This window comes from Hyla sarda, chromosome 5 (genome assembly GCF_029499605.1).
Source record: "Hyla sarda isolate aHylSar1 chromosome 5, aHylSar1.hap1, whole genome shotgun sequence".
In the NCBI taxonomy this organism is placed as follows: Eukaryota; Metazoa; Chordata; class Amphibia; order Anura; family Hylidae; genus Hyla; species Hyla sarda.
In genome coordinates this window covers 207,709,910-207,730,403 of record NC_079193.1, presented here as the reverse complement: position 1 = coordinate 207,730,403, position 20,494 = coordinate 207,709,910, and the positions used below count along the sequence as shown (strand labels likewise).

Below are 20,494 nucleotides of genomic sequence, written 5' to 3'. Positions count from 1 at the left end.
AACATGTAATACCTCCCTGTACTGTAGGGGGCGCTACCAGACACCAGTCAGTGCATACACTTCAGTAATACATGGGTTTTACCAGTGAAATATCCATTCTGATTGGTCGGTTCTTCCAGCAATTGACACGTTTCGCAGATTCCATAGCATTGTATGTTGAGTCTGGTTTCAAGTTACAATGGTCAAGAAAAGAACATTGTATGTTAAAACTATTGTATGTTGAGACCATTGTAAGTTGAGGGATCACTGTATAGTGAATGTTAAAAGATGCTGATTCTGAATCTGTAGTTTTTTCCTTTCTGCTTACTTGAATACCCTGGCTGTAAGCCAATAAATGGAGCATGCCTTAGGCTGGGTTCACACCACGTTTTGTACTTACGGTTGCCATATACGGCTGGGGGGGAAAGGGGGGCGTGACGGAATCGCGGCGCCCGCACTCAGCCGTATACGGGAACCGTATTTAATGCATGTCTATGAGCCGACCGGAGTGAACCGCAGCCTCCGGTCGGCTGCGTTTTCGGCCGTATGCGGTTTCCTGACCGCAGGCAAAAACGTTGTCGACCATGGTCGGGAAACCGCATACGGCCGAAAACGCAGCCGACCGGAGGCTGCGGTTCACTCCGGTCGGCTCATAGACATGCATTAAATACGGTTCCCGTATACGACTGAGTACGGGCGCCGCAATTCCCCCCCCCCCCCCCCAGCCGTATACTGGAACCGTAAGTATAAAACGTGGTGTGAACCCAGCCTTACACACTGATGCATAGATGCAGTATAATGAAGACGACTACTAAGACATCGAAGTTTGAGGCTTACAGTAAGGTAATTCAAGTGAGTAGAAAGTGAATTTCTACTCATTTAAGTGAATAAAAATGACTGGTTTCTCCACATCTGCCATGAGGGCAGACCTGACACAGCCAAACTGAGCGCACTATTCTCTGGGCACCTTTAGTAACAATCCAGGGATGTTGTATGCAGGAATGTCATAAAGTTTACATTGGTCAGCATTATCCATGAAGACTCTTCACATCGCCCTGCTTATTACTAGCTGCGGACCTCCAGATGTTGCAAAACCAACGGCTGTCTGGGCATGCTGAGAGTTGTAGTTTTGCAACATCTGGAGGTCCATAGGTTGAAGATCACTAGACTAGGGTTTTCACTGGTTTAAGACTTGTCAGTTCTTTCCTCTCCTCCCTTTTACTCCAAGCTGATCGTATCTTCATATTGTAACCTGGTATTGGCACTTTTCATTCTCCCATGTCATTTGTTTACATTGTGGTTTATGCTTGCTAGAACAGTTACTTCCTAGGGCGGTATTACCTTCTCACCATAGTAAATACTAACCTTTCCCAGATAGGAGCATTTCCTTAATTAAAATGAGTTTTTGTTGTAACATCGCTAGATACACATGCTTTAATACAGGGCGTTGAATAGTCGGAAATTTCCAAAGCACTGTTTTTCAGCCATACTGCATGTCGATTGAAACAAGGCTCAGGGTCCAATATGGCACTGGTTCAATTATACCTCCCACTTATTATTCTAGAATATACCCCATAATATTTTTTCCCATACTATGGAGGCCCTGTGTCTCTAGATGAGCTGGTCTATATATATTTTTTTCCCATACTATGGAGGCCCTGTGTCTCTAGATGAGCTGGTCTATATATATATATTTTCCATACTATGGAGGCCCTGTGTCTCTAGATGAGCTGGTCTATATATATATATATATATTTTCCATACTATGGAGGCCCTGTGTCTCTAGATGAGCTGGTCTATACCTATTTTTTCCCCATACTATGGAGGCCCTGTGTCTCTAGATGAGCTGGTCTATATATATTTTTTCCCCATACTATGGAGGCCCTGTGTCTCTAGATGAGCTGGTCTATATATATTTTTTCCCCATACTATGGAGGCCCTGTGTCTCTAGATGAGCTGGTCTATATATTTTTTTCCATACTATGGAGGCCCTGTGTCTCTAGATGAGCTGGTCTATATATATTTTGTTTCCATACTATGGAGGCCCTGTGTCTCTAGATGAGCTGGTCTATATATATATATATATATATATATATTTTCCATACTATGGAGGCCCTGTGTCTCTAGATGAGCTGGTCTATATATATTTTTCCCCATACTATGGAGGCCCTGTGTCTCTAGATGAGCTGGTCTATAATTTTTTTCCATACTATGGAGGCCCTGTGTCTCTAGATGAGCTGGTCTATATATTTTTTTCCATACTATGGAGGCCCTGTGTCTCTAGATGAGCTGGTCTATATATATTTTGTTTCCATACTATGGAGGCCCTGTGTCTCTAGATGAGCTGGTCTATATATATATATATATATATATATATATATATATATATATATATATATATATATATTTTCCATACTATGGAGGCCCTGTGTCTCTAGATGAGCTGGTCTATATATATATATTTCCCCATACTATGGAGGCCCTGTGTCTCTAGATGAGCTGGTCTATATATATTTTTTCCATACTATGGAGGCCCTGTGTCTCTAGATGAGCTGGTCTATATATATATTTTCCATACTATGGAGGCCCTGTGTCTCTAGATGAGCTGGTCTATATATATTTTTTCCCCATACTATGGAGGCCCTGTGTCTCTAGATGAGCTGGTCTATATATATATTTTCCATACTATGGAGGCCCTGTGTCTCTAGATGAGCTGGTCTATATATATATTTCCCCATACTATGGAGGCCCTGTGTCTCTAGATGAGCTGGTCTATATATATATATATTTCCCCATACTATGGAGGCCCTGTGTCTCTAGATGAGCTGGTCTATATATATATTTCCCCATACTATGGATGCCCTGTGTCTCTAGATGAGCTGGTCTATATATATATATATTTTCCATACTATGGAGGCCCTGTGTCTCTAGATGAGCTGGTCTATATATTTTTTTTCCATACTATGGAGGCCCTGTGTCTCTAGATGAGCTGGTCTATATATTTTTTTCCATGCTATGGAGGCCCTGTGTCTCTAGATGAGCTGGTCTTTCCATGCTATGGAGGCCCTGTGTCTCTAGATGAGCTGGTCTATATATTTTTTCCATGCTATGGAGGCCCTGTGTCTCTAGATGAGCTGGTCTATATATATATTTTCCATACTATGGAGGCCCTGTGTCTCCAGATGAGCTGGTCTATATATATATTTTCCATACTATGGAGGCCCTGTGTCTCTAGATGAGCTGGTCTATATATATATATTTTCCATACTATGGAGGCCCTGTGTCTCTAGATGAGCTGGTCTATATATATATATTTTCCATGCTATGGAGGCCCTGTGTCTCCAGATGAGCTGGTCTATATATATATATTTTCCATACTATGGAGGCCCTGTGTCTCTAGATGAGCTGGTCTATATATATATATATTTCCCCATACTATGGAGGCCCTGTGTCTCCAGATGAGCTGGTCTATATATTTTTTCCATACTATGGAGGCCCTGTGTCTCTAGATGAGCTGGTCTATATATATATTTCCCCATACTATGGATGCCCTGTGTCTCTAGATGAGCTGGTCTATATATATATATATTTTCCATACTATGAAGGCCCTGTGTCTCCAGATGAGCTGGTCTATATATTTTTTCCATACTATGAAGGCCCTGTGTCTCTAGATGAGCTGGTCTATATATATATATATATATATATATCCCCATACTATGGAGGCCCTGTGTCTCTAGATGAGCTGGTCTATATATTTTTTTCATACTATGGAGGCCCTGTGTCTCTAGATGAGCTGGTCTATATATATATTTTCCATACTATGGAGGCCCTGTGTCTCTAGATGAGCTGGTCTATATATTTTTTCCATACTATGAAGGCCCTGTGTCTCTAGGTGAGCTGGTCTATATATATATATATCCCCATACTATGGAGGCCCTGTGTCTCTAGATGAGCTGGTCTATATATTTTTTTCATACTATGGAGGCCCTGTGTCTCTAGATGAGCTGGTCTATATATTTTTTCCATACTATGAAGGCCCTGTGTCTCTAGGTGAGCTGGTCTATATATATATATATATATATCCCCATACTATGGAGGCCCTGTGTCTCTAGATGAGCTGGTCTATATATTTTTTTCATACTATGGAGGCCCTGTGTCTCTAGATGAGCTGGTCTATATATATTTTCCATACTATGGAGGCCCTGTGTCTCTAGAGGTGCTGGTCTATATATTTTTTTCCATACTATGAAGGCCCTGTGTCTCTAGGTGAGCTGGTATATATATATATATATATATATATATATATATATATATATATATATATATATATATATATATATAATATATATATATATATATATATATATATATATATATATATATATATATATATATATATATATATATATATATATACCAGCTCACCTAGAGACACAGGGCCTTCATAGTATGGAAAAAAATATATAGACCAGCACCTCTAGAGACACAGGGCCTCCATAGTATGGAAAATATATATAGACCAGCTCATCTAGAGACACAGGGCCTCCATAGTATGAAAAAAATATATAGACCAGCTCATCTAGAGACACAGGGCCTCCATAGTATGGGGATATATATATATATATATATATATATATATATATATATATATATATATATATAGACCAGCTCACCTAGAGACACAGGGCCTTCATAGTATGGAAAAAATATATAGACCAGCTCATCTAGAGACACAGGGCCTCCATAGTATGAAAAAAATATATAGACCAGCTCATCTAGAGACACAGGGCCTCCATAGTATGGGGATATATATATATATATAGACCAGCTCACCTAGAGACACAGGGCCTTCATAGTATGGAAAAAATATATAGACCAGCTCATCTAGAGACACAGGGCCTCCATAGTATGGGGATATATATATATATATATATACCAGCTCACCTAGAGACACAGGGCCTTCATAGTATGGAAAAAAATATATAGACCAGCACCTCTAGAGACACAGGGCCTCCATAGTATGGAAAATATATATAGACCAGCTCATCTAGAGACACAGGGCCTCCATAGTATGGATATATATATATATATATATATATATATATAGACCAGCTCACCTAGAGACACAGGGCCTTCATAGTATGGAAAAAAATATATAGACCAGCACCTCTAGAGACACAGGGCCTCCATAGTATGGGGATAGATATATATATATATATATATATATATATATATATATATATATATATATATATATCTATATCTATCTATCTATCCCCATACTATGGAGGCCCTGTGTCTCTAGAGGTGCTGGTCTATATATTTTTTTCCATACTATGAAGGCCCTGTGTCTCTAGGTGAGCTGGTATATATATATATATATATATATATATATATATATATATATATATATATATATCCATACTATGGAGGCCCTGTGTCTCTAGATGAGCTGGTCTATATATTTTTTCCATACTATGGAGGCCCTGTGTCTCTAGATGAGCTGGTCTATATATTTTTTTCATACTATGGAGGCCCTGTGTCTCCAGATGAGCTGGTCTATATATATATTTTCCATGCTATGGAGGCCCTGTGTCTCCAGATGAGCTGGTCTATAGTTTTTCTCCCTAGCCTCATGGAATCTATAAAAATAGCAGCAAGTTTTCAATATGCTTCCATCCCCTTTAAAGCCGTATTGCTTTTAATGTCTCTACCGAACCCACTTTCCTACGTCAGCTGTGTGAGATGACTGCCTGTGAGCGAGTAAAGCCCATTCCGGAGCAAATGGTGATCTGTGCTGAGCGTACAATGTAATAGAGCAAAAAATAGATCCTGTCCCCGATGACAACTGGGTTATCTTTAATCTTTTGTTAGATTTGCGACTGAAGGCAAAGGGGTCTTCTATCTATTCTGTTACTTGAATATAATGTATTGAATCTGAAGGAATGGCTGTTGGCGCATACTGTGGGTGATTGTGGGAAGCTTTAGTAATGCGTATATGATTTGCTTTTCCGACTGAAAGTGTTCTGTCAGCACACTGCTAATGTTCCTCCTGCTGCGTTATACAGCGATCTCTCTGCTACCTTTGTTAGAGATTGGGTTATTTATAGCTCAATATTGCAAGCTGTACATATGGAGAATGATGCTGTCTGCATTAGTAGCTTGGGACTCCCTAGTCCGTGCTATGAGAATGCAGGATTGTTGTGAGAGATGGCTTTGGCTCCGAGAGGCACTAGACTATCCAGCATAATGACGATGGTATGTGAATTGCACTCATTGGCAACCTTCTCAGCACTGCAGGGATCCTGTGCATCTTCCCTATCAGCATCTCATCGGAGGCGAGCATGTGTGCCACACTGCCATATTATCATTTAGAAATGTAATTCCAATTATGCTAATGATGCCTGAATAATGGAAGATGCCCGGGTAAAGTGGTGATTACTGGCGTGCTGCAGATTGCCAGTTGTGCTCCATTATCTGATTAAAACAGCCAGGAGTTATCAGATAATCGAATAAATACCGGCAATTTCCTTCTTTATGTCGTCTGATTTTGGCAGAGATAGCAGTTTATGTGCTGCATGAATGTGCTTTGTATGTGCCAAATCACCACCAAACTGACAATACTAATCTAGCCATTCATGTGTTTTTTACCGCTCCAATTCAGTTTATGCTATTGATTTTTTTTTTTGTATGTTTAATGAACATATCTTTATTATTATTTATAACTTATTATTATTATTATTATAACAATAATTATTAATAAAATTTAAGCAAAGCACATTTTTTGTTCCATGATCTTTAGTTTTTATCAGTATTATTTTTGTTTAGATTATGTCTGCAATGATTAATCAAAATGGATTTCCATTATCGATCCCCCGACCTGCATTGGCATCAACTTAGAATGCATTCAACTTGCGATAGCTTGTCTGGGCCCATCGCACATTGAATACTGTCTCAGCTTACAATGCCCCCAGGCATCAGAGGTATGAAATCTCCTTTGGGACTCCTTTGTACAGCCACCCCTCTGCTGGGATTACGGACCTCTAACACTGCCCAGTGGCTGTACTGAGAGTTGGAAGCACAGGCAGCAGCAGTTAAGAGTCTGTAGGGCTCTTAAAGAAGAACCATGGCAAAAATTAATTTATCCCCTACCCATAGTATATGACATTTTTTATTAGAGTCATATTTAAAAAAAAAAAAACACTTCAAATCTTTTATTCACCATTTAAAACAAAAAAAATAAAAATGTAGTTCCCTTAGGGGTCTAGCAGAAGTGTGTGAATGATGAGGGCAGAGAAGTCATAGACCTTCAGTCCATGGAGATTCCAGCTCTAAAAGGCAGTCTGAGATTCTATGGGCTTGGTGGCCTCTTGGGACTTTTGTGCAAGGTCATAGTTAGCTCTTTGGAGTGTGTGGACGTGTGTAGGTGAACATTCAGTGAAGGGTGCAACTTATTACACTGCAAGTTTTAAGGTGAAGTTAATGTGTGACAGGTTAAAGGTCTTCTACTGTAGCGTAAAGCACTGACACTGTTATATATCTGTGTTGCTGCAGTCTAATGTAAAGTAAGGCTACGTTCACACAGCTGTTGTCCCCCATCTAGATTTAGTCTATTTCCTCCTAAATGGACCATTCTATTAACGGGTGCAAACTGATGCAAAGGGATGCTATTTAGTGGCACCCTTTGCATCAGTTAGTATCAGCTGTCTACAGACTCCTGCAGCCGGGACTACTACTACTCCCATCATGGAACATACTACTTTTCATGATGGGAGTAGTAGTTCCCTGGCTGCAGGAGTCTGCCGGTGGCTGGGAGGCTAGATTAGTGCTTGTACTACTACCCCATCATGGAACAAAGTGTGTTCCATGTTGGGGGTAGTAGTACAGGGATTGATCGCACAGAGTCTCACTTCTGAGATCCAATGCGAACAGAAGTTATTAACCAGGGGAGTGAGGGGCATGCTCCGCAACCCTGCGATGTAGATTGTGTTGCTTTCATTTTTAAATACGCCGTTGGGATCCCTGAATGGCCTGCACCATTCAGGGCTCCCGGCGGGATTTTTAAAGTCCTTAGCGAAGATTGTAATGTTGCACTACACTGGCGGCCGGGGAAGCATTGCGCTGCGTTCCCCGGCTGCCCTGATGCGCTGCAGCAGGGCAAGATCTATAGGTAGCGCTATGTATAATGCCCCCCCCACTGCGCTAGCTATATATAATGCCCCCCCCCCCACTGCGCTAGCTATGTATAATGCCCCCTCACTGCGCTAGCTATGTATAATGCCCCCTCACTGCGCTAGCTATGTATAATGCCCCCCCACTGCGCTAGCTATGTATAATGCCCCCCCACTGCGCTGCGCTAGCGCTCAGGATGAATTCTTTTTGTTAAATTGCCAAGATTTCGAGAAAATTACAAGATGCGGTAGAAGTACAAGCATTAATCTAGCCTCCCCAGACTCCTGCAACCTTGAAACTACTACGCCCATGAAGGAAACAAGTCTGTTCCATGATGGGAGTAGTAGTAATCCTGCAGCACAGCAAGAGTTTGCTGATGTCACTCCTTCTGAGCATGCTCAGAAGTAATAACAGTTCAAAAATGGATATTAAAAATTGGGTGCAAACGGATGACATAGGCTCATCCTTTTGCCATAGACTTCAATGTTACATTTTTAATATCCGTTTCTCTTCCGTTATTTTTGACGGGAGAAATAATACTGCATGCAGCGTCTTTTCCCCGTAAAAAAAAAAAAAAAAACAGAACAGGAAGGAAAAGAGTGCAAACGTGGGATGAAGGATTGTAATAAAAAATAAAAAAAATCCTATTGACATTGGGATTATTTCACAGCAATTTGCAACCTGTTTAAAAATGATCAAATGTATTGCAGAACGGGCATGAATTTACAGGGGCAGACGGCTGTGTGAATGAGCCCTAAGCAGTCCTTTGAGTAGCTGTGTCCTTTATTGACTAGCATGTAAAATTGAACTGTCAGACCATGTGGTAATCTGACCTATTGTATATGTTTATTTGCCGTATATACTCGAGTATAAGCCGAGTTTTTCAGCACAATTTTTCGTGCTGAAAACACCCCCCTCGGCTTATACTCGAGTGAACTCTCCACCCGCAGTGGTCTTCAACCTGCGGACCTCCAGAGGTTTCAAAACTACAACTCCCAGCAAGGCTTGCTGGGAGTTGTAGTTTTGAAACCTCCGGAGGTCCGCAGGTTGAAGACCACTGCGGCCTTCGACATCATCCAGCCCCCTCTCACCCCCCTTTAGTTCTGTACAGTACTCACCTCCGCTCGGCACTGCTCCGGTGCTGCAGGACTGTCCGGAGAGGAGGTGGTCCGGTGGGATAGTGGTTTCGGGCTGCTATCTTCACCGGGGAGGCCTCTTCTAAGCGCTTCGGGCCCGGCCCCAGAATAGTCACGTTGCCTTGACAACGACACAGAGGTACGTTCATTGCCAACGTACTTCTGCGTCATTGTCAAGGTAACGCCTCTATTCCGGGCCCGCAGCGCGGAGAAGAGGCGCCCCCGGTGAAGATAGCAGCCTGGAACCACTATCCCACCGGACCACCTCCTCTCCGGACAGCCCTGCAGCACCGGACCAGCGGGCTGGATGATGGGGGCTGGATGATGTCGAAGGCCGCAGTGGTCTTCAACCTGCGGACCTCCGGAGGTTTCAAAACTACAACTCCCAGCAAGCCCGGACAGCCGATGGCTGCCCGGGCTTGCTGGGAGTTGTAGTTTTGAAACCTCTGAAGATCCGCAGGTTGAAGACCACTGAGGGCGGATGATAAGAGGATGATGAAGGGGGGGGATGATGAAGGGGGGGGGGGGTGATGAAGGGGGGGGGGATGATGAAGGGGGGGGGGGATGATGAAGGGGGGGGGGATGATGAAGGGGGGGGGATGATGAAGGGGGGGGGGATGATGAAGGGGGGGGTGTGGGATGATGAAGGGGGGGGGGGGATGATGAAGGGGGGATGGGTGGGGATGATGACAGGTGATGATGATGAGGGTCTGGATGATGACAGGCGGTGATGATGATGAGGATGTTAATGACGGGTCTGGATGATGACAGGGGGGGATGATGTATTTCCCACCCTAGGCTTATACTCGAGTCAATAACTTTTCCTGGGATTTTTGGGTTGAAATTAGGGGTCTCGGCTTATACTCGGGTCGGCGTATATACGGTACCCACTTTCAAGGTTAGTTGGAAATATCTCAATGGCAGGGAGGCAAAATTCGGTACAACTGACTTTTAGAGGCTCTGGGCTGAGTGCTGCCCCACAAGTACCTTGGGACAAACTGAGAGTAGGGTTTATTTAGCTTTAACAGGAACTCGGCTACACCTGAAGATAGGACAAACATCTTTTCATCACTCTTGGTACAACCCAACTCTGGGGGACCATTGGAGTACAACAGGTTTTAGCTTAGAAGTGCTCAAGTAACTTAATGTTGTGATCAATCCATTTTGTGCCACTCTGTATGTAACCATCAAGGGATATTCCAGGATTTTTTCTAAGACTTTGAGCCCATGATGCTACGTTATCATATTTTATTACCTCCGTGCACCACTTTGTCCTGTTTTCATGCACAGGACCCACACACAGGTACTGGAGTGCAAGTCAGGGCTCAAATACTGTAGAAAAAAATATCCTGGACTATACCTTTTTGTGATTTGAACTAATTTTCTGAGTTTTGCAACTACTCTTAAAGGTAGCTTTATAAGAACCCCTTACATTCTCCCTAAGCGCGGGGATCTCAATGATATTTTCTCACAACTTGTAAATCGTGTATTTTAAGCGCACCATGACAGCTGCGGTAGATTTATTCAAATGTACTCTAATAAAATGTGGGCATACAGTGGATTTTCTTTGCCTCTGTAAGTGATTATCTACAGTAAAGGTTTGCCTGGTAAAGTGCTTAGGGGACCCGCTTTTATAGCTAAATGAGGCACGATCACTATATAAGCATTTTTTATTTTTCTTACATAATTCTTTTGTTTTGTCTTGGGACCATGTATCAAAGGTATTTTATTAATTGGTTATGTCTATCTGGGACATGTACGGCTTATGCAAAGGAAATACATGATTGCCTCCTAGATGGTGGCCCTACCTCGAGATTAGAGATGAGCGAACTTACAGTAAATTCGATTCGTCACGAACTTCTCGGCTCGGCAGTTGATGACATCCTGCGTAAATTAGTTCAGCTTTCAGGTGCTCCGGTGGGCTGGAAAAGGTGGATACATTCCTAGGAAAGAGTCTCCTAGACCTGTATCCACCTTTTCCAGCCCACCGGAGCACCTGAAAGCGGAACTAATTTATGCTGGAAAAGTCATCAACTGCCGAGCCGAGAAGTTCGTGATGAATCAAATTTACTGTAAGTTCGCTAATCTCTAGTCGAGATCAAGGGCTGCCCTGCCCCCATTATGTTTGCGGCTCCTATGAACCATGCTGTTTGCGTAACTCTGGAAGTTATATAAACCATGTAGGTCAGGGTGCTATGCTGTTTACACAACTCCTACATGAATGGGAGTTACTTCAGCTAATTTTGGCTTCCTGACAACAACCTTCAGCCGCAAACAGGTTGGTTGGGTTGGGGGTCAGGGAGCCCTCTATTAAGATATGTGGGGACCCTAGAGGACATTTATGGCCTATCCATTTATATACCATAAATGTCCTAGAGGGCAGTACCCCTTTAAAGAAAAAATATTGCGAGCTATCATTGAGAAATGCACTTGAGAACCATAAAAAAGTATGATGGTAGACCTGTTATAAACTCTTTCCACAAGTCTCCTTTCTGTCCACATTCTCCAGTATGCCGTTAATATAGATGCTTTTATCATATTTTGGTAGGCAAAATGCTCAAATGGAAGCAAGCAACTATTGTTAAAGGCAGGTGAGATGATGTTATATAGGTTATCTATAATAACAATGTTGTTGCATTTAATCTCCAGATTGCGTCTCAGCGTATCAGCTCAGTAGACCTGTCCTGTTGTAACTTGGAGCGCCTCCCTGACAATCTCTTCTACAGTCTAGATCTTACGCATCTCAACCTGAAGCAGAATTCTCTCAGGCTTAATCCTGACCCTGCCATTAAAGGAACACTTGATGAGCTTCACAGGTAAGACTAATAGGTTACATTGGCTGACATCTATCATTGCCTTTAAACTGTTTTTTTGTGTTTAAAAAAGGCGCAAGCAGGGTTTATTTGCGCCTTTTGGTTTACACATTTCTGCTGATTCAGTTGCAATCCACTGATTTTGGCAATACACATGATATGGAAGGGTTTTATCAACTGCGCCTTTTTGTAAAAAGGCGCAAAGCCACTGAAAAGTCTCTAAAACTACACCAGCCCAGACTTAGCTTAGCTTTTTGGCATATGTGAAGAGAGAGATTTCAGTAAATGTGACCTGCGCAAAATGTATCAAATGCTCAGTGACCATTTAATAAATTTGGTGCTCCTACACATTACCAGCACAAAGGTGTAGAAAAATGCTTCACTTACACCTACAATGATAAATGCTTCACTTACACCTACAATGATAAATGCCTGCCATTGTTCTTGTGTGGGGCTTCCTCTAAAACATGTTTGTACCATGTTTGATCATTCTCCATTGAAATTATAATGGGTATTCCCATCTGGGATAATTGTAAGATGTCCATAGGATACATGATATATGTGAGTCCCGCCATTCCCTAGAAGCAGGGGCCCCACTGTCCCCTTGGGCCTGCTTGCTATGGTTACAAGGCCAGCAATACCAAACTGGCTTTTTTATTTTATAGCAATAATATCTGGATAGTTTCCAGCATAACTTAGTTTGTAATGTATAAGAATGTTGTACTGGTTGCTTCAGCCAGTTTTAAAGATCCGTGTACTACTAATTTAGAAATAATCAGGTAAAGCTTTGTGAAAACATCACCAAAAAGAATATGTGCAGGTCCGTTCTTTTCCCTATTCTGCCTGGCTTCCCTTGTGTGCCGATATGTCTTCTGGGCCCCCAGTCTTCTTGCATCTTCTGGGGCCCAACGTGTTGCATTACACTGAGCATATCGCTGGCCACAGTATTAAGCAGTGTCATATGACTGGCCCGAGCACCAGGAAGAAGGCTGGGTCCAGGCACCAGGAAGAAGGCTGGGCCCGGGCCTGTTACATCACACTGCTGCTCAACGATCACTGGCTGAGACAGGACGTCGCTGCAGCTGGTGATAAGCTCAGCACAGTGTGATGCATCGGCCCCAGAATGCAGAAAGCTCAGAAGAGCGATATCAACACACTGGGGAAGATTTGGAAGCTGAGAGAGTTTATTTTTGCAGCTGGGCAGAATGGGGGAAAAAAAAAATGAGTGGAAAACCCCTATTAACCCCTTAATGACCACGGACGTATATTTTTGTCCGTGGCCAGCTCCCGCGATATAACGCTGAGTCACCGTGTGACCAATGCGTCATATAGGGCCGGGGCTAATAGCGCACAGCAGAGATCGCGGTGCCGCGTGCTATTAACCCTTTAGACGCGGCATTCAAAGTTGAACGTCTAAAATGAAAGTAAAAGCTTCCCTGCTGCTCATTGGGGCTGATCTGGACCACCGCAGTGAAAATGCGGTATCCCGATCAGCTTTGACTCGTGCGGAGGGTCACTCACCTTCCTCTGACGCGTCAGATCACGGCGCAAAAAATGAGCCCTCATACCGCCCCATATGCAGAAAAATTCAAAAGTTATAGGGGTCAGAAGATGACAATTTTAAACCTATAAATTTTCCTGCATGTAATTATTTTTTCCAGAAGTACGACAAAATCAAACCTATTTAAGTAGGGTATCATTTTAATCATATTGGCCTAAAGAATAAAGAGAAGGTGTCATTTTTACCGAAAAATGTACTGAGTAGAAACAGAAGCCCCCAAAAGTTAAAAAAAAAAAAAATTGCGTTTTTCTTCAATTTCGTTGCACAATGATTTTTTTTTCCGTTTCATCGTAGATTTTTTGGGTAAAATGACTGATGTCACTGCAAAGTAGAATTGGTGCCGCAAAAAATAAGCCATAATATGGATTTTTGGGTGCAAAATTGAAAGGGTTATGATTTTTAAAAGGTGAGGAGGAAAAAACGAAAGTGCAGTAACAGAATAACCTGTGGTCCTTAAGGGGTTAAATGACTTTAAGGAACAGTGGTTCAGAGGTAGCAGCAGTACAAAGGTCAAGCAGAATTTAAGTACGCAACACCAATTCAACTAATTTAAGCCAATAACTCCGCCCATTTACGTGTCGTTTCAGATTTCCTAACCTGGTCACTAAATTAAGCGGCAATCGCTTGCTGAAACCAAAACGGTGGTTTTCCCCCATAACAACCATTCACAGCTCAGCTTTCATAACTAGCTCTGGTAAAATGAAAGGTGACCTGTGATAGGTTTATATAGGTAAAACCCCTTTCAGGCAGGTTGGTAAATCTGGGCCAATGTCTTTGTCTTGATTTCACATTAAGCTTAAATTTAGTGCCTTGCTCAGGATAATTTGTAAGTCGAGAAACCTTCACAAGTGAGTACAAATTATAGCCTGTGCCTCAAAGATTACAGAATCCACCATATGCGTTTTCTGTTTTTAGTGTTCTGAAAGCATAAAATTGGAGAAAGTCCAAAGATGTGGTATAATCTGTGACTTGTTGCTTACTAAATGTAGTTATTGAAAAAGAATAGTTTATGTAAAGATCTAAGCAGATGACTGGTCTGTAATGTACAATTTAGTTTTCTTTTATACTGTGCTTGCAGATCTACCTCCAGTTTCAGATAAAGGGGAATGTATCATTCTGTGTTTATTCTGTTGTTCTTATTACAGATGAGGGGAGTTAATGGCTTGCGTGCAAGTAAACAATTTATCAAAGTGGCACATTATGTATAATAACCTTGAATCTGAACCGATTGACTCTGCACAGTGATTGTGGTTTACAGATATGTTGGCTTCAAAGAATGCTCATGGCTGGAGGCAACTTCCACAAAAATCTCTACCTTTAAAAAAAAAAATATTAAAATAAGTAGCATTTCACAAATCTTGAATTAAGGCAAACTGTAAAGAGCATTTGTGGGGAGCTTATTGATGACAAAAGTCAAATTCTTGAGCAACCATAGAAAATCCGGTCATTTATGTTCTGAATAAGTATTAAAGGAGTTGTGCACCCAAAATTTTGGATGCCCTACCCTTAAGACCGGTAATCAATAGTTTATTTGCACAGATGTGGCACTGGAAATGTACAGAAGCCGAAAGCCTTGGTTCTGTACAAAGTTTGTAGTGGTGGGTAGCACAATTTTATTGAAGTAAATGTCAATCAGCAAAAGAAACATATGATTTACTGATAGGTTTATCTTCTTGGGGGGGGGGGGGGGGGGGGGGGGGGGAGGTACAGCACTTCCCTGCACCCAGCTGTGCAGAGAAGTGCTGCCAGTCCTGTTGAATAGAGCTGTGCTGTAATGCCTCTACACTGCAGGTGGCCAGGCCTCCACTGTGCAGGACCACAGCACGGAATCTGTTATGGCCCTGTGTTTAAGTTTGGGATGGGTCCCATTAATAAAGTGATGTGATATGGGAAGAGTACTCTGAAAGTGAAGCGTCACTTAAAGGGGTACTCCACTCCTAGACATCCCACCCCTAGACATCTTATCCCCTATCCAAAGGATAGGGGATAAGATGTCTGATTGCGGGGGTCCCCCGCAATATAGCATGCGGCACCCACCTGTTTGTTGTCCGGAAGCGCAGGAGGGTCTGGGTCGCGACCACGGGAACGGAAGTCTGTGACGTCACGACTCCGCCCCCCCGTATGACGTCACGCCCCGTCCCCTCAATGCAAGTCTATGGGACGGGGCATGACGTCACACGGGGGCGGAGTCGTGACGTCACAGACTTCCGTTCCCGTTACCCAGACCCTCCAGCGCTTCCGGACAAGAAAAAGGTGGGTGCCGCATGCTATATTGCGGGGGACCCCCGCAATCAGACATCTTATCCCCTATCCTTTGGATAGGGGATAAGATGTCTAGGGGTGGAGTACCCCTTTAAGTGAGCCAGCAGCAAAAATTGTCAGCTCTTTAGGTAAATTCTTACGAATGGTGAATGGCTAATTCATAGATGGATTTGTATATGAAGCAATCTGCAGTTTAGGTTCAGTGTTCTCTAACTAAATCATGAGCACTTTGGAATAAACTTGTTCTTTTAAAGACCGCTTCCTTCCATCCATCCAAGAGTAACAAAGAATCCTTTCATGAAATGTCAGCTCTCCATTCATTGTACTCATGTGGCTTCCAGACACTGCCTTCCTCCTTAGCCCTTTTCTCTTTACTATTCCTTTTTTGTTGTTAGGCAACAGCGAATGAGCTGGCTACACATGCACAATTCAAGAGACTCTTATCCGCTTTCTTTTCACTTGCTTCCTCTTGGATTGTCTCGATGTTTTGATAATCGCTAAAGTAAAGCCCATTTACTTTTTCTTAGTGCTAAGAAGAAGAATCTTAAGACACAAGTGTCCCAGCATTCCTGTCTTGGTAGCCATTTGCAAGAAATGCCAAGCTGCCCCATGTCTTCTAGCTGTTGTACCTTTAACTAATATCACTGCAAAGGTGTTGAAAAGTTGTTCGATGTAAGATTATACATCCAATAACTGTTACTCTTAGGCCATGTTTACATGGTGTAAAATGTGTTTGATCCGGCGGCGCTAGGATTACTTTGAAATGTGACGTCTCCTAGATTGCAATACATTTCAAGAAAAGACATGTTATTCTTTGGACGCTGGAATCGGGAATTCTGCAGCAGAAACATGCCGCTGAAATTTCACCATTTGAACAGTTTAGCAGAATCCCAGTAAAATTAATGGGACTCTGAATATTCTGTCAAAATTCTGCATGGACATTATGCCATGTGAACATACCCTAAGAGTATATGTTTAAAGGGGTTATCAAGGAAAAACGTTTTTTTTTTTTTTTTTTATATATATATGAAAGTTCAGAAAGTTAAACAGATTTGTAAATTACTTCTATTAAAAATCTTAATCCTTTCAGTACTCATGAGCTGCTGAAGTTGAGTTGTTCTTTTCTGTCTAAGTGCTCTCTGATGACACCTGTCTCGGGAACCGCCCAGTTTACAAGTAAATCCCCATAGCAAACCTCTTCTACTCTGTGCAGTTCCCGAGACAAGCAGAGATGTCAGCAGAGAGCACTGTTGCCAGACAGAAAAGAACAACTCAACTTCAGCAGCTGATAATTATTGAAAGGACTGAGATTTTTTAATGGTAATTTACAAATCTGTTTAACTTTCTTGAGCCAGTTTTTCCTGGAATACCCCTTTAAAGGGAATGTGTCATCATAAATAACCTGTTAAGTAAAGTTGTGATCTTAGACAATTTTAAGGAATGTTGTCGGGTTGGGTGTTTTTTTTTTTTTTTTTTTCTTTTTTTTTTTTTTTCCTTCTATCAATATTTTTAAAAATAACAATTAACTTTTCATGTTATCTAAAGAGAACTTTTCAGCATTTATTTAATTTCTATAACAGGCTCGTTTACACTGAAAGGTGACATCAGTGTATAGATATGATGAGATCAGGCCATTCACAACAGGTGATTGTCACAGCTCCCCTCCTTCTTCTCCCAGCACATTAACCTCTGCATAGGTCAGAGAATGTGCTAAAAACAGTCTCCTAGAAGCCAGTCAGTCAGATACAGATTTATCTTTCCTTCCATCCATGTGGCTGCTGTAAAGCATCTCTCTAATTACTATTAACAGAGCAAAGCTAACGCACAGGCAAGATGGATGCCCCCATAATATTGTGCAAAAAATTTAATCCACATGGATCTGGTTCTAATCAGTTAAAAATAAAAATTCTAGTTGACTCTGTCCCTTTAAAGGGAACCTGTCATTTTGCTTAAAGGACCACTCTAGTTTTGGGAAAAAAAAATATTCCCTACCTCCAGGATTGGCTGAGCTGACCGCCACTGCTGTATGGAGCAAGCACCTCTCCGAAGGCGGAAAAAGCAGTGAACTAGTGAGTTTAGCAATGGGTGCCGAACACTGGGAGATCACATGGGGGTCCCAGCGGTAATGCCCAGTGTGATCAGACACTTGATCTACTTTCCTGCAGGTTTTTCAAAATAGGAATACCCCTTTAAAGGGATAATCCACTGGCCGGAGTTTGGAACTAAATGTTCCGAAAGCTATTTTCACACTGCGTGGGTCAGACACGCCCCTTGTGACATCACGGACACGCCCCCTCAATGCAAATCTTTGGGAGGGGGTGGGATGACCGTTAAGCCCCCTCCCATAGACTTACATTGAGGGCGCATGTTCGTGACATCACAGTGGGTGTGGCTGAAAAAGCGTGCGAAAAGAGCGTTCAGAACGCTGGCTAGTGGAGTACCCCTTTAAGCACCAATAACTGCCACCAGCTTGTTATATAGTTAAAGGGGCTCCCCAGGGTAGATGCTTAATCACAAGTTAGATTAAATGACTGACTACAGGCTGCTCCCCTATGATCATAAGGACAGGTGTCCAGTGTCTTCAATCTGAATAAGGAGGTGGCAAACCTGCATGATGATGTATTTACTTTTATGGGACTTAATTAAAAAAAAACTTAGTTTATTTCCTTAACCTCTAATTTTCTCATTTGTTTTGTTTATTGAGCTTCTTAAATATGTGAAAGCAATAAATGCCTTTGTGTATTATAATTTCCATTTAGGTTTTCAAAGTTGAAGAGCCTCAATCTTTCCAATAATAATTTAGGAGACTTTCCGCTTGCTGTATGTGGCATCCCCACGTTAATGGAGCTAAACCTTTCCTGCAATGGTCTTCGGGTCATACCTCCAGCAGTGAGAGAGATGAATAAGTATGTAGTATATATACGATAAACAAGGTTCTTATTAATGTGAACTGGTCATTATAACATTCCTAAGTGTGTTTATTTTATAAGCCTGCAGACATTTCTTCTGGATGGGAACTACCTCCAAACGCTACCTGCTGAACTAGGAAGCTTGAGCCAACTCAGCTACTTGGGCCTCTCCTTCAACGAATTTACAGAAATACCAGAGGTTTTGGAGAAAATGACTGCCATGGACAAACTGTGCATGCCAGGAAATTCTCTTCATGTGTTACATTTGAAGGCTCTCAGACGATTGCCCCAAGTCAAGCATGTAGATCTAAGGTATTTAAAAAATAGATTCATTCCTTTCAAAGAAGTTAAATTCTTCTTTTACATTTTTATTTTTTTGTGCTTTTTTTTTTTTGTGCTTCTAGCTTTATGCATCTTTACAGTGATGCTACTATATGTGTTTGATCTGTGTGCTAACACACAAACCAATAGAGTATTACCTTTAATGGCCATAAGATGCCTTATTTGAAAAAGAAATAGTAAATATATAATATACACTATTGTTAAATGTGCTGACAACAAAATCACACAAAATTATCAATGGAAATCAAATTTATCAACCCATGGAGGTCTGGATATGGAGTCACACTCAAAATCAAACAGGCTGATCCAACTTTGATGTAATGTCCTTAAAACAATTCAAAATGAGGCTCAGTAGTGTGGCCTCCACGTGCCCGTATGACTTCCCTACAATGCCTGGGCATGCTCCTGATGAGGTGGCGGATGGTCTCCTGAGGGATGTCCTCCCAGACCTGGAGAATGGGCGGGCCAGTCCATGATGTCTATGCCTTCCTCTTACAGGAACTGCTGACACACTCCAGCCACATGAGGTCTAGCATTGTCTTGCATTAGGAGGAACCCAGGGCCAACCGCACCAGCATATGGTCTCACAAGGGGGTCTGAGGATCTCATCTCTGTACCTAATGGCAGTCAGGCTACCTCTGGCAAGCACATGGAGGGCTGTGCGGCCTCCAAAGAAATGCCACCCCATACCATTACTGACCATCTGCCAAACTGGTCATGCTGGAGGATGTTGCAGGCAGCAGAACCTTCTCCACGGCGTCTCCAGACTATCATGTCTGTCTCACATGTGCTCAGTGTGAACCTGCTTTCATCTGTGAATCTGTAAAGAGTACAGGGCACCAGTGGCGAATTTGCCAACCTTGGTGTTCTCTGGCAAATTCCAAACCTCCTGCACGGTTTTGGGCTGTAAGCACAACCCCCACCTGTGGACTTTGGGCCCTCATACCCCCCCTCATGGATTCTGTTTCTGACAGTTTGAGTGGACATATGCACATTTTGTGGCCTGCTGGAGGTAATTTTGCGGGGCTCTGGCAGTGTTCCTCCTGCCCCTTCTTGCACAAAGGCGGAGGTAGCGGTCCTGCTGCTGGGTCGTTGGCCTCCTATGGTCTCCTCCACGTCTCCTGATGTGTACTGGCCTGTCTCCTGGTAGCGCCTCCATGCTCTGGACACTACGTTGACAGACACAACAAACCTTCTTGCCACAGTTCACGTTGATGGGCCATCCTGGATGAGCTGCACTACCTAAGCCATTTGTGTGGGTTGTAGACTCCGTCTCATGTTACCACTAGAGTGAAAGCACTGCCAGCATTCAAAAGTGAC

At 42.4% G+C, this 20,494-nt stretch overlaps 1 protein-coding gene across 1 annotated transcript in view; it reads left to right on the top strand.

Annotated features, from left to right (window-relative positions):
* The window catches only part of PHLPP1 (PH domain and leucine rich repeat protein phosphatase 1), a 119,680-nt gene that overhangs the window by 51,063 nt on the left and 48,123 nt on the right, over positions 1-20,494 (top strand). The window contains exons 4-6 of the mRNA XM_056520998.1: positions 11,937-12,103; positions 18,683-18,829; positions 18,914-19,144. Of these exons, the coding sequence (XP_056376973.1) occupies positions 11,937-12,103; positions 18,683-18,829; positions 18,914-19,144 (545 nt within the window). The remainder of the gene's footprint in view (positions 1-11,936; positions 12,104-18,682; positions 18,830-18,913; positions 19,145-20,494) is intronic.